Source organism: Gopherus evgoodei, chromosome 2 (assembly GCF_007399415.2).
Source record: "Gopherus evgoodei ecotype Sinaloan lineage chromosome 2, rGopEvg1_v1.p, whole genome shotgun sequence".
Classification (NCBI taxonomy): Eukaryota; Metazoa; Chordata; order Testudines; family Testudinidae; genus Gopherus; species Gopherus evgoodei.
Window position 1 is genome coordinate 87,862,642 of NC_044323.1, and position 12,447 is coordinate 87,875,088.

At 45.2% G+C, this 12,447-nt stretch overlaps 1 protein-coding gene across 1 annotated transcript in view; it reads left to right on the plus strand.

The window, feature by feature from the left end:
- Positions 1-12,447, plus strand: part of ITGA9 (integrin subunit alpha 9) — a 299,490-nt gene that overhangs the window by 32,263 nt on the left and 254,780 nt on the right. Inside the window, exon 5 of the mRNA XM_030551304.1 lies at positions 6,950-7,017. Coding sequence (XP_030407164.1) covers positions 6,950-7,017 — 68 coding nt within the window. The remainder of the gene's footprint in view (positions 1-6,949; positions 7,018-12,447) is intronic.

The window sequence follows — 12,447 nt, forward strand, 5'->3', positions numbered from 1 at the left end:
TTGACTTTCATTCTTTGCTGTGCTATTGGGACTAATTTATATCCTTATCTGCCTGAAATCTTCTCATTTAATTTTTCGGTACACAGTTTGAACATTTGGCAATGTTTGGTTTTTGAAAGCTGAATTGTACAGTGACTTTCTTGAAGAACATGTTCAACTAAACCATGAGCCAACTCTATTAGTTTTCATGAAATAAAACATTTGTTTATCAAAATGTCAACAGGACTGGCATGCAGCAGTTGTTATAGCTCCTTAGCAGGAAGACATGGAGGTTGGCTGTGCTTTAAAAAAAATATATTTTTTTTCCCATCTGCTCCCCTAAATGAAGGGCTAAACCAATTTTTAAAAGTCTGAGGCTCAGAGAAGATTGTTTAATGAGTATAGTGGGGTGGGAAATGGTGTTCTTGTCATGAACGTTTTCAAGATTTCAAAGTGTTCATGTTCATCAAGACAGAACTGAGACATCCAAAAATGTAAATGAAAAAGAGAGAGTGACCCTAGATAGGACGCTCACTTGGGATGTTGGAGAATGAGATTCAAGTCTCTGGTGTGAAAGAGGAAGAGCAGCGATGTAAACCTACACCTACATCCCAGGTCAGTGCTGTAACCCCTGGACTATTAGCTATTCTGCAGTGGATCTTAATCTCTCCTCTTGGAGCTGTTCCCCTTGGTGTCAATTAAATATTCATCGGGCCAGAGGGAATGACTGACTCTATAGCCGGGTGGTTAGGGCCTTCACTGGTGATGTGGGAGATTCAGGAATAAGTCCTTGTATCTCTTGATATCTAAGGTTGGTACCCTAGCAACTGGGCTATTGGCTATTCTGGAATGGGTGGTGCACACTCATGCACTCTCTCTCTCTTTTTTACCTGAAAACCTATCCCAACTAAAGTTCATCGAAACCTATATGTTCCCACAAAAAGTTTCAGTTTCAATATATTGGCATTTTCTGGCAAAAATAATTTTGTTGACAATTTCCCGACCATCTCTATTAATAAGTGATTAGTCTTTCATCTCCAAGTCACTGGTCCTGGTAAGGTTGGTAGTGACTGAAAGCTGTTACTTGCACAGTGAATAATTGGTGACCTGTGTGCACAATGAAATGATGGTCTCACGCCAGTTCTGAACACACTGGCATTGGGCCAGGTCTTCACCAGGTGCAAATCGGTGTAGTTCTGTTGTGCTCAGTGGAGCTAGCCTGACTTACTCTAGCTAAGCACCTGGGTGATCCATTTTAGCAATTTCAGCAGGCCAAGGAGTCAGTGAGTTGAGATGATGAAATAGCTTCTCCCTCATAGAAATGGTCCCTCTAGATTAGAGCCGAGGCACTCTGGTTTACTAGCGTGGGAAATTTTGTGTTACCTACATGAGCTGCATCTGTCCTGTAGATAAACAACAGAGATCATTTTCCAGGGCTACCTATCTGATGGCTTCTTTTGCTGATGAAAGTAATATTTTAAAATAATAAAGAAGACCGCTATCTTCTCAGAAGGGTTAGGTGTCTACATTGAAAAAGCCTATGTAAAGCTGCTGAAGTCTTGGAAAACTGACACTTCCTGGGAGCCGGATGTATAGGATATGGAATTAGACCATGAGTGGCTGACCATGAAACATTACAGGGCAACTTTTCAGGTACAGAGTCAGGGTGAGGAGAGAATTTCCACAGGATGAGCATGTTCCATTTAAATAAAAATGTTACTGTGGTGGGAATCAAAGGGTTCAAGTTGGACAGATCAAGAATATGTGACAGACATTGGCACAGTCCTAGTTAAGGATGAAAGACAGATTCTATCAAAAAAGGGCTCCTGTGACATTCCTGCCTGCCTGGCGTCGTCCTAGAAAAGTAATTCTAGAAAGAAGAAGCTGTGACTGTCGGTCCTCGTCAAATAAAAGACCACTTTTAAATAAACAAATACAAAATCCTCCCTTACAAGGAGAGGCTAACTCTACAAATGACTGTCTATGCAGGGCTAGTAATAAAGTGGTGGGGATACAGGTGAACTGCCCTGAGAACTTGAGTTTTTTTAAAGCAAATTTTCATATGTTCCTAGTGGAGTTGCTGCCTTGAACTCTGAACCTGAAACATGCACCATGCTGGTGGGCCCTGAGCCCACATAGAACTCCACTGTGTGGACCCAGGGGTTATCTACACATGTGTTGCACCATGAGGAGCAAGGCTGTACTTTGAATTGATTATGCCATCAGACCTGTCACTCTCAGCACTATCTGCAATTTTAGCAGATTCTGAAAAATTGAGAGAACCCTCAGCTGTGACAAAATGTCATTCGTTTACCTACTCAACTGTTTAGACCTTAGGTGTTTTTACTAGTGTGAAATGCTAAAGTAATTACTTGTTAGTCTTGTCACTATTTCCTTTAGTACATGTTTTAAAAAAGGTTTCCATGAAGAAACCAATGATTTATTAAGTTCTTTTGGTCTTCAGTAGAGTAACACACACCATGAGGAACTGATTTGGTTCTAAAGGGGTAACATACCAAGCAGTTCCTTGTAAATTCCTTTGTAATTTAGCACGGAGTTAATGGTTACTTATTGTAAAGTGTTACCAGGCTATATGATGAATGTTTTTAGAAACTCAATTACTCTGTTTCCCTGGAGCCCCCTTTATCCAAGGGAAGATGTTGTAATATGCAGGAAGTGGCAATATGTTGCAATTGCGCATTCATTCGTTTGGTAAAGCTTGGAATAAAAAGCTTAGAAAACTGAGATGGGCCCACATGGCAAAATTTGGATTCAGATCTGAGTTTTAAACACTCTAAAGTTCAGGGTGTTTTGGATGCCATGTTTTGATTTGGCCCATTGTGAAGATTCTGGTTCAGATTTTGAGAGTTTGGGGGTGTTTGTTTTAGGAGATATGGTTCCTGTTTGTCTGTAGAAAATAACTAGAGTGTTTTGAATAAAAAGGGGACAGATTGATTTTTAGCAATAAGAGGCCTTGGTACAGCCATAAATGCTTCCTCTGGCCCAGGTGGAGAGCGAGGAGTTTTGGTGATCAAGCTGGAGCTTGTGGGAGGGGAGTTGGCAGTGTGGAGAGAGAAACTCAAAGATAAGTGCTGAAGAACTTGTACAGATTGAAGTAGTAGTCTGTACACTTCAGGGGTCCTGCTTCTGATTCAAAGACTGAATGGTAATAAGTAGTAGTAGAGAGGCAGGGCCGGCTCCAGGGATTTTGCCGCCTCAAGCAGTCCCTCCCACCCCCAAAAAAGCTGCGATCGCGATCTGTGGCAATTCAGCGGGAGGTCCTTCGCTCTGAGCGGGAGTGAGGGACTTGCCGCCGAATCCCTGAAAGTGCCGCCCCACTCCCAAGTTTCCTCCCCAAACACCTGCTTGATAAGCTGGTGCCTGGAGCCAGCCCTGTAGAGAGGAGGAATTTTTATCTGGCCACCCATGCAGCTGATTGGTTTATCGCGTGGGCAGCACTGCTTCCTTTGGAGTTGTCCCACACTTTATAGATGATCTGAGCTCTTTTGGCTCTGAAGCTCAACCAGACAGCCATATTTCATTCCATTTCTTCCAAGAAGGGTAGAGGCCAAGTACATGTAGCTTGCATGCAGTGATAGCTGCACCATAGTTAAGGTTCCTAAACCATTACAGAGTTCCGTTTAAGCCTTGACAATGACCTTAGCAGCAGTACTGGGTTTACCATGGTGCCATGGCCCCTGCTCTGCCCCCACCCCACCTCTTCCCCAAAGCCTCTGCCCCAACCCTGCCACTGCTCAACAGGAAACACCCTGCACCTCTTGGGCTGCTGGCCATGGCGTCCACCTGTAGGGTTTCAGGCTCCACTCCGGCTACAGCAGCCATCAGGTGACCCAAGTGAGCCCAGCTAGCCTAGGGCTGGTGGGTGCAGTGGTGGTTTAGGGGGAGTAGAAGCCCTGACCCCGGCAGGAGCTGTGCGGGGGGTGGAGGGGAAGTGAGGGAGGAGGAGGAATCCTGACCCTGGCAGGGGTGGCTCCAGGCACCAGCATGCCAAGCGCGTGCCTGGGGCAGCAAGCCACGGCGGGCACCCTGCCAGTTGCCGTGAGGGTAGCAGGCAGGTTGCCTTTGGCGGCATGCCTGCGTAGCCCGCAGCTTTGGTGGATCTCCCGCAGGCTGCTGCCAAATCCGCGGGACCGGGGACCTCCCGCAGGCAAGCCACCGAAGGCAGCCTGCCTGCTGTGCTTGGGGTGGCAAAATACCTAGGGTTGCCCTTGGACCCTGGCAGGAGATGTGCTGAAGCCCCCAGTGCCCTAGTGGCAGAAGCTGCAGGTCTGAAGCCCTGACCCCACCTCTGGGTGGAGCTGACCTGAGCCCTTCTGTCTCCTGTTTCCCTCTATATGGAGCTGGGTCTCATTCTCAGTCTGTGAAGAAATTCAGCCCAGATCTACCAACCTTGGTATGTTCATTTTCCCCATCATGACACAGCCATGAATGGATTTAGCCTAGGAGGCAGGATCAGCATTAGCACCATTTGGCAAGTGGGATCCAGGGCCCCCAGAGGTGAAGTGACTTTCCCAAGGCTAAGCAGGGAGTCTGTGACACAGCAGAGAAACAAACCCAGAACACGTGGCCCCCAGGCCTGTGCTTTAACTACCCACTGGCAAAACCAAAAGTCAGCACCTATGATGGGATGGAAAAGAGAAGGAGATAGGGGAAATGGGGGCCCAGCATTCGGATCCCCTTGGCAGCAGCTAGGGCTCTGCTGTTAAGTAGGCCCATCAAACCCTCACCCTGACAAGCTCAACCTCCCCTGCATCTGTACCTCCCTGATGAGCCACCTCAGATTCCCTCCCCACTGAGCCCCAACTACCTGCATCCCTACCCAAATGAACCCCACCTCCCTTGCACCCAGATCCCCTCCCCTGAACCCCGCTGAGCTCCAACCCCTTTCACTTGGTCCCCCCTGCAGACTCCCACTGCTCCTGCACCTGTAACCTCCCTGTGCATCCAGATCCCCCACTGAGCTGCCTGCACCCAGACTGCCCCCACAGAACCCTCTGACCCCCGTCTGGATCTCCCCACACAAACCTCTCTGCACTTGGATCCTACTGCCAGGCTGAGCCTTCCTGCCCACATCTGGTGTGCCTGGCAGGGCCCCAGGGTGTTTCTGTGGCAGGCATGGCCCTTGTGCTGTGTCAGGGTCAGGTTCAGCCTCACTGCCAAGTCCCTGTCCCAGGGAGGGTGGGGGAGGCTGCAGGGTATTCTCCCACCTCCATGGCCTGTGCTCCCCACTGCCATGGCAGAGCTTCCACATTTATTTATTGGAAAAAAATGCAGAATTTTAGAATATTATGCACAGAATTTGATGCAAAATTCCCTCAGGAATATGGGGCGCTGTACAGCTGTGATGGTGGGACTGTGAAGGGGGTGCTGGACAGTAGGGGATCTGTAGGTGTGGGAGCTGGGCAGGGGGTATGGTGTGCAGGGTGCTGTGCAATTGTGGTGGGAGGTCAATGGGAGGGGTCTCTGGGCAGGGGGTGCTGGGCATAGTGGGACCAGGGGTATTGGGCATAGGGATCTGTGGAGGAAGTCTCTGGGTGAGGGGGTGCTGGACATAAGGGCAGAGCCCTGGGCAGGGGAGCAGTATGGAAGGGGCATGCTGGCAACGCAGGGCTGGACGGACCAGTATGTATCTAGTAGTTGTGGGTTTGTAAACAGTGTCCTTGTGCTGGGCTGAGTGGGGCCACTCCCTTTGAGCTGCGCCTCATTGCCCCCAACCGGCCTCTATCTCTGTGGACCACCTCCCATCACATGTCCTATTTCCCCAGTGGGGTACCACAAATACGTTTGGCGCTGGGCCCACAAAAAGTTAATTTGGCCTGGCTTAGCAGTGTCATGGCAGAATAACTCCTCAGCTGTGTGAACCTGTGACAGTCAGTGTGATGTATGATTGACCTATTAATCCAGAAGCATACGAAGTCAATGTTAAGGTTTTGCGTTGGAATGCAAGTTTGATGAATTTGAGGTATATGTTTTTTGGTATCTCTTAGAGCTGGAAATGAAACGTTATGAAGGGATGAAGTGTGTTATCAATTGCATTGCAGACAATATGAAAGTGGAAATGAATGCACAAGTCTTTCCTCTCAGCATTCTTTTATTGTTTTGGGTGGATGGAGTGTCCTGCCGCCCACTGGACCTAGATTTTATTTGCTAATAAGACTGGGATGAGGGTGGTTGTGATTAGTTTGGTTTGCTGAATACACCAGTGTTGTAATACTTTGTTCTTTTATATAGTACCTCTTAACCGTGGCACTCAAAGCACTTTATCAATACTAAGCTTCACCATACTACTTTGCATAAAACTACACTACTATGTTATAGTTGAGTATTACTACACCTATTTTACAGATGGAAAATCTGATGGGAGAGATTAAGTGACTTGCCTAAGGCCACACAGCAAGTGAATGACAGATCTGGAGAGAGAATCCAGGGGTCCTACTCCCTTTTGGAACTTTTAGCCAACATTTACAGCAATGGGACTGGACAGCTCAGCTGGGAACAGAAGACTGTATTGCCTTAAACTACACAATTATAAGTTAATAGGCAATATTGTTGATGCTGGTATATACCACTGAGACCTACAATTCCTGGGTCTGCTTTCTTGCCCTCTTACTCTTGTCCTGCTATTCCTGTCCTGTCCCTGAAAGTTTGTAGCCATATATGATCACAAATGGGATTATTTTTGTTGCTGCTGTTCCTCTTCAGCAGAGACTGGTCAACTGTCAATTTTGGCAATATACGTACACATATACTGTGGAAGAGAGGCCTAAATTTCTGAGGCTCACTGAATTCCTGAGTTTTTCCTCCTTTGGCTCCAGTTAGTCTTTTTTGTGGCTCAGCACTCAGCAGTACATGTGGAATGAAGCAGGGAGCTCAGCGAACTGTGAGCCGCACACAGCTGGCACAGAATGACATGACTGTGGTTTGTTTTCTTCCTCCCCCTCCAATCTAGAGTATAAGAAGAAATACGGGGAAGAGCATGGCTCGTGTCAGGCTGGAATAGCAGGCTTCTTCACTGAGGTGGGTAATGGTGGTTTTGATGAAAAGTTCAAGTTTGTGGATGCATTTTCCTGCTTGTTTTGCCATGTACACTGGAAAGGAGTGTGGAAACAGAAACGTGCCGTTAGCTGCATTCTATGCACTTGGCATATTTCCTTTTATAATGTTCTGAGTTCAATAACGCAGCAAACAAACACCCACCTTTTACAATGTCTCTCCTCCCACAGTTCTGGAAATGCGTCACTGTGAAGACTCATACATTACATAATACATACGAACCACATGAATGGAGATTTATGCTTAAGTACCCCCAGGGAAGAATGAATGAACTTTTAAAACTATCTGAGGGAATATTTTAACCATATAGGTCTCACAGTTTCTGTCTCTGGGTTTACTTTTTATTTATTCTCTTAAATTTTGCTTTAAAATTTCCCTCCCCCATGAATGAAATGTTTTTTAATAGTCCTTAAATTTAGAGAAAACACCTTTTCTGATGCCTTGTCCATTCTTGCTGGTACCATGGAATATGTTTTTCAGAGCCATGGCTGAGCAGTTACATAAATGCTTGGTCAAATTAATCCCTGATGTAACATCATTGATCTCACTTCAATGACATTAGGGTTCATTGTTTCTGCAGTGAAATTTTGTTTTTGAACTTCCAAAAAATTAGAACATTTTACCCTAAATTTCTCAGTAGCATTCATATCAAACACAAGCTCATCTCTTTTCAGAATTTCTTCATTTTTTTCTCTTAGATTTTATAGCCAAAGATACCATGGAGGAAAGAGTCTGTTTCTCTCTTCATATGTGATTCAGTAAGGGCTGAGTCCTATAATTCTTACTCACTTGAGCAATCCTTACTCATGAGGGTAGCTCCTTTTACTATTAGTGGGAGTACTTGTTTGAGCAAACGTTACATGATCAATGTTTAAGGCATCAAAATAGATTTTTTACCTATCTCACGGTCTAGAATATTGTTTGCTGTAAGTTTAGAAAGATAAAAACAAAAATTTTGAATAGTGACTAGTGATTTTTGGGTGCCCAATTTGAGAGATTTTTGAAAAAGAAGCCTGAGATGCAGAGAGTGGATGCCCAACACATTCTGCATATCTCATCCCTTCAAGTTGTAACATCTCTACGCATGTTTGAAAATCCTGGCCTTTGTGTCTAATGATGATGACTTTACATTGATACAATATCAGAGATGGGCCTGAGTTGCAAAATTCAGACCTAAGATGAAACTTTCCTGAGGTTCCACTGTTTAATCCAATGGTGAGATGTCTGTGACTTCTGCTGATGCACTGAAGGGTGGAGGATAGCATGATTATTAACGGTTCATTTAGTGAAACACTGCAGATATAAATTAAGCCCATATTCAATATCCTGTTTGATTAAAAACTAAGAGGAGGCCAATAGAGGGGTGGAATAGGATAGGTGAGATCTGGAAAGCAGCATAAAGTTAGGGCCTTCTTTTCTCAGTTCTCCCCTTCTACTTATATTTGTCTTTTTATTCCAATCAGCCCTATACCCCTCCTTCCCTGGGTCTGGTTCCTTCATCTTTAAAAGTAGTCTGTGGTTTTCTATTGTTGTTACTGCAGTGTGTGCCATTGCCATTAGCCTGCTAACTCCTGGGCTGTCCTAAATCAGTTACTTTGGAAGCTTTGCTTCCTGTTACTCACTGCCAGAAGGTGTAGCTTTGAATTGCCAGTTCAGAGTGCTTGGGAGAGAACTAATAGATGCACAGCAAAGGGAGCAATAGCAGATTGCAGTAAGAAAATTTTGAAATTCATGAACCTCAACAGGGCTGGTGAGAATGGACAAGGAGAAGAAAAGAAGGTAACCACTAAACTGAGAAGGCCAAGTTCTGATGGGAGTCCAGGTGACTCCAAGCAATACTAGAAGGGAATCTATGGGCTTAGCTATGCAGTGGAGCAGTGTGCACTATGTGGGTGTGGTTTCTAAAGCACTCTAATGTATTGCACAGTAACTGGTCCATACAGACCCTGCTGGTGTGCCCTAAGAGTTCGTTAGTGTGCTTTAATGTAGTGCTGTTTGAAACAGAAATATGTAAAAATGCACTAGGGAACTTTCAGCAGCAGGGCCTACATGGACCAGTTAGTGTGCAATATATTAGCGCGCTTTAGAAACCACACCCATGTAGTGCGCCTTGCCTGCTGTGTAGACAAACTCTAGTGTAACATTTTCTTCCTATCCCCTGAGTGTACATATCACATAAACTTAGCTATCCTTAAGATGCAGTTAGACTCACTTTGACTTATTTATTTAGATTCCCATAGATGCAGAGGATCAGACTTGGAGGTGATGTGTAAGTTAGAGCCAGGAGTGGTGCCAGAGTTTCTGGCGCCCTAGGCAGAATTCGGGGGGTGGCATTTTGTGCGCTCCCCATGGGGCGCACGGGAGCTTCCGGTTCCACTCCCGTCGTGCCACCGAAGAAGGATCCTCCCCCGAAGTGCTGCAGGCGACAGCGGCAGTCATTGAGCTGTTCAGTTGCCTGCCACTGTTTTCTGCGGCACGTCGGCAGAAGGTCCTTCTTCAGCAGCACGACGGGAGCGGAACCGGAAGCTCCCGTGCGCCCCATGGGGAGTGCACAAAATGCCGCCCCCCAAATCCTGGTGCCCTAGGCAACTGTCTAGGGTTGCCTAATGGAAGTGCCAGCCCTGGTTAGAGCCCCTGACACTGAGTTAGACTCCCTTGGAGTTGCTTACGTTCTTTTCAGTTTCTTAGTCTAAGGGAGTCTAAGCTAGTAGAATTTATGTGCCAAGGAGGTGGAATTTAAACGAGTCTCTTTATGCCTTCTGGTACGGAAGGTAGAGCTCTCCTAGACGTCAGCAGAGTGGGTGTAGTTAGTGCGAGAAGTTCAGTGTAATGTGAGAGAGATCTAATTTACACACCACCATCAAATTTGGCCCAGAGGGTTTATTGTCTTGGCTGATATAAACAGAATTAGGGTACGCTGCACGAAAAACTGGAATGAGATATTCCCAAGTATACTGGGAATGGGTTGCAACTCTTATGACAATGGCACTGTGTCTGGTAACAGGAGACTTGTCAGCAACAGCTGTTTCCTGGTTTGTCTGCACAATCAAGGCTGTTTCTTTTTCCATGCTGTAAACCTCCCTCACCCGCCTAGTTCAAAAGATGTCTTTGAACTTTTAGTGCTCCTGCCTTATGGAGCTTCAGCCTGAGCAGGAAATGTAGATAAACGACTTCTGGGTCAAACAGGGAAGCCCCTATTGTACACTCTTGCACTCAGTCCTGCTGATGCAAGTTGTTTCTGCCCAGGGAAAATCCATTGTTCTCAAGGGCACAGCCACTCCCAAGAAAAAAACCTGTAGCTTAGCACACCCCTCTATTTAGCTGTATATTGCAATCTATGTCCTTGTGTGTCATCATGAAATGCCTATAGTTAGCCTCCACTGGACTGGAATACTCTAGCACAGGAGTTTATCACCACTCTTCTGGTAACAGGGGCTGTGTTACTGGCCTGATTACTGGGTTACAATTTCCTGTGACCTTTTTTATAAAAAACAGGTGAAGAAAACCAGCTGTCTGTCAGCACAATAAAAAACAAAACAAAACAAGGAAACTCTGTACCACAGGCTTCCTGGATTTCATAGTATAGCTGCATGAGGCCCAGATTTACATATATATTCACACAATTGTACAGCAATAATTCATGGCTGTGCTGCTCTGTCTGGTCAGAGCTGAGAATAATGCATATTACGTTCATCACTGATGTGGCAGAGAATTCCCTCCAACACCCTGTGGTTTGGAGTAAACTCTCTCTGGATTTAGGGAACTGAGTATGGGATTTCCTTCCAAAAGCTGTAGCTGCCTTATTTCACGTTGTACACAACAAATCTTCAGTGACCAAAACATACATTTAAAAAAAATCCTGGATGAAGGGCTTTCAAATGAGAGCACATGATATAAGAATCCCAGGTGGGATTCTGCCTCATTGTTGTATAGTCCCCTGAGAAAAGAAATGATCTACCATTTCACTATCCTGAGGCGGTCTTTCATCATACAAGCAACACAAACGCAACTGCTTAGATTTTAATTAAAAGATGCACATAAAAAGCTGTAGGTCGGAGCATCATTTGTCAATCTGCTGTGCTCAGAAATGCCTATTTTATATACTAAGAGCATCCTAATGTGGGGTTTGCACGTCCATGTAGGATCCCACGTTTGAAAACTGGGCCTGGACTCTGGCGCTTCAGCCTTCTTTTCCCAGAAGTGTCACTCTTTAAATCCCTCTATTTTGCCTTGCAGCTTCTCCCCTTTTCTCTCCCTCCCCCACCCCAGTCTTCCTGCTGCACCAATTTGTTTCTACAGAGGCACTTTATAGAGAGGCTTCACTTTAGGGTGGTCTGAAGCACTGAGACATAGTCTTCCCCTTTTAGGAACAACATTCATATTGTTGTTGTGATATTCCTACACTTTGGTCAAACTTTGATACACTCCTCGGAACGAGGCAAACTTCATATAGGCATAGGCCTTAAACGGGGAAAAAAGTTGGTTACTCCCTCTCCCTATTGTGCTCCTTTGGCAAACCAGCAGAAACAGTGACATTGTAACTTAGTCAATTCCAAGACTTGTACAGTTTGCATGTGACCACGATTCATGGCTTGTGCTGAGGTAGAAGGAAAGAATGTGGTTTTCCCCAGTGCCTGTGGAATACAGCAAGGGTAGTCTCTCTCACCAGCAATGAGTTTGAATGCCTCATACACTATTTCTTGAGGGGTGAGGAAAATGGAAGCCAATTTTCACTCAGTTCTCTTACATCAGAGACTGTTCAGTTCTTATGATGAGCTTATATTAATTCCTATTCTGCCCTTTCCTAGTTCAGCTTAATCAAATCCTTCAAATGTGACACTAGTTTTTTCAGCTGGGCTTGGCTTTCAGCCAGGGATCACCATCTGTATGATTTCACTCTGAGCTCAGCTTGTTTTTTTTTCTTTTTTCTTTTCCACCACTACCACTGCATATTACATGTTTGTGGCTCTCACTGATAATTAGAAAGCCCCCTTCTCTCAAATGGAAGGATGGGAAACTCAGTGGCTTCCACTTGCGGGGTCCATTTGAATCTTTCTTTGATTTTAGTTCACAAGACTTTGTTCAGCCAGAGTTTTGCTTTGAATGTCAAGTCCAAGAAACTCAAAAGCAGAACTCAACTGAAATGTTAAAACCATCACATTTTTCCTGATTTCAGATCAAAACAAAGTATAACCATCAGGTTCCTAGTAGTTTCCACCTGAAACCATAAATTGTTCCAGATCCCTTTGAAACTCCACTGAAGTACATGACTCTGGTCTGAGTTTTGCACAGTTCCACCCTCAAAACACATCCTTAAATGCACGGGGACTATCTACATTTTTAAGGTCCTCATATAATCAATTTTTCTTAAATACATAGGTCCAAATCCTCAGT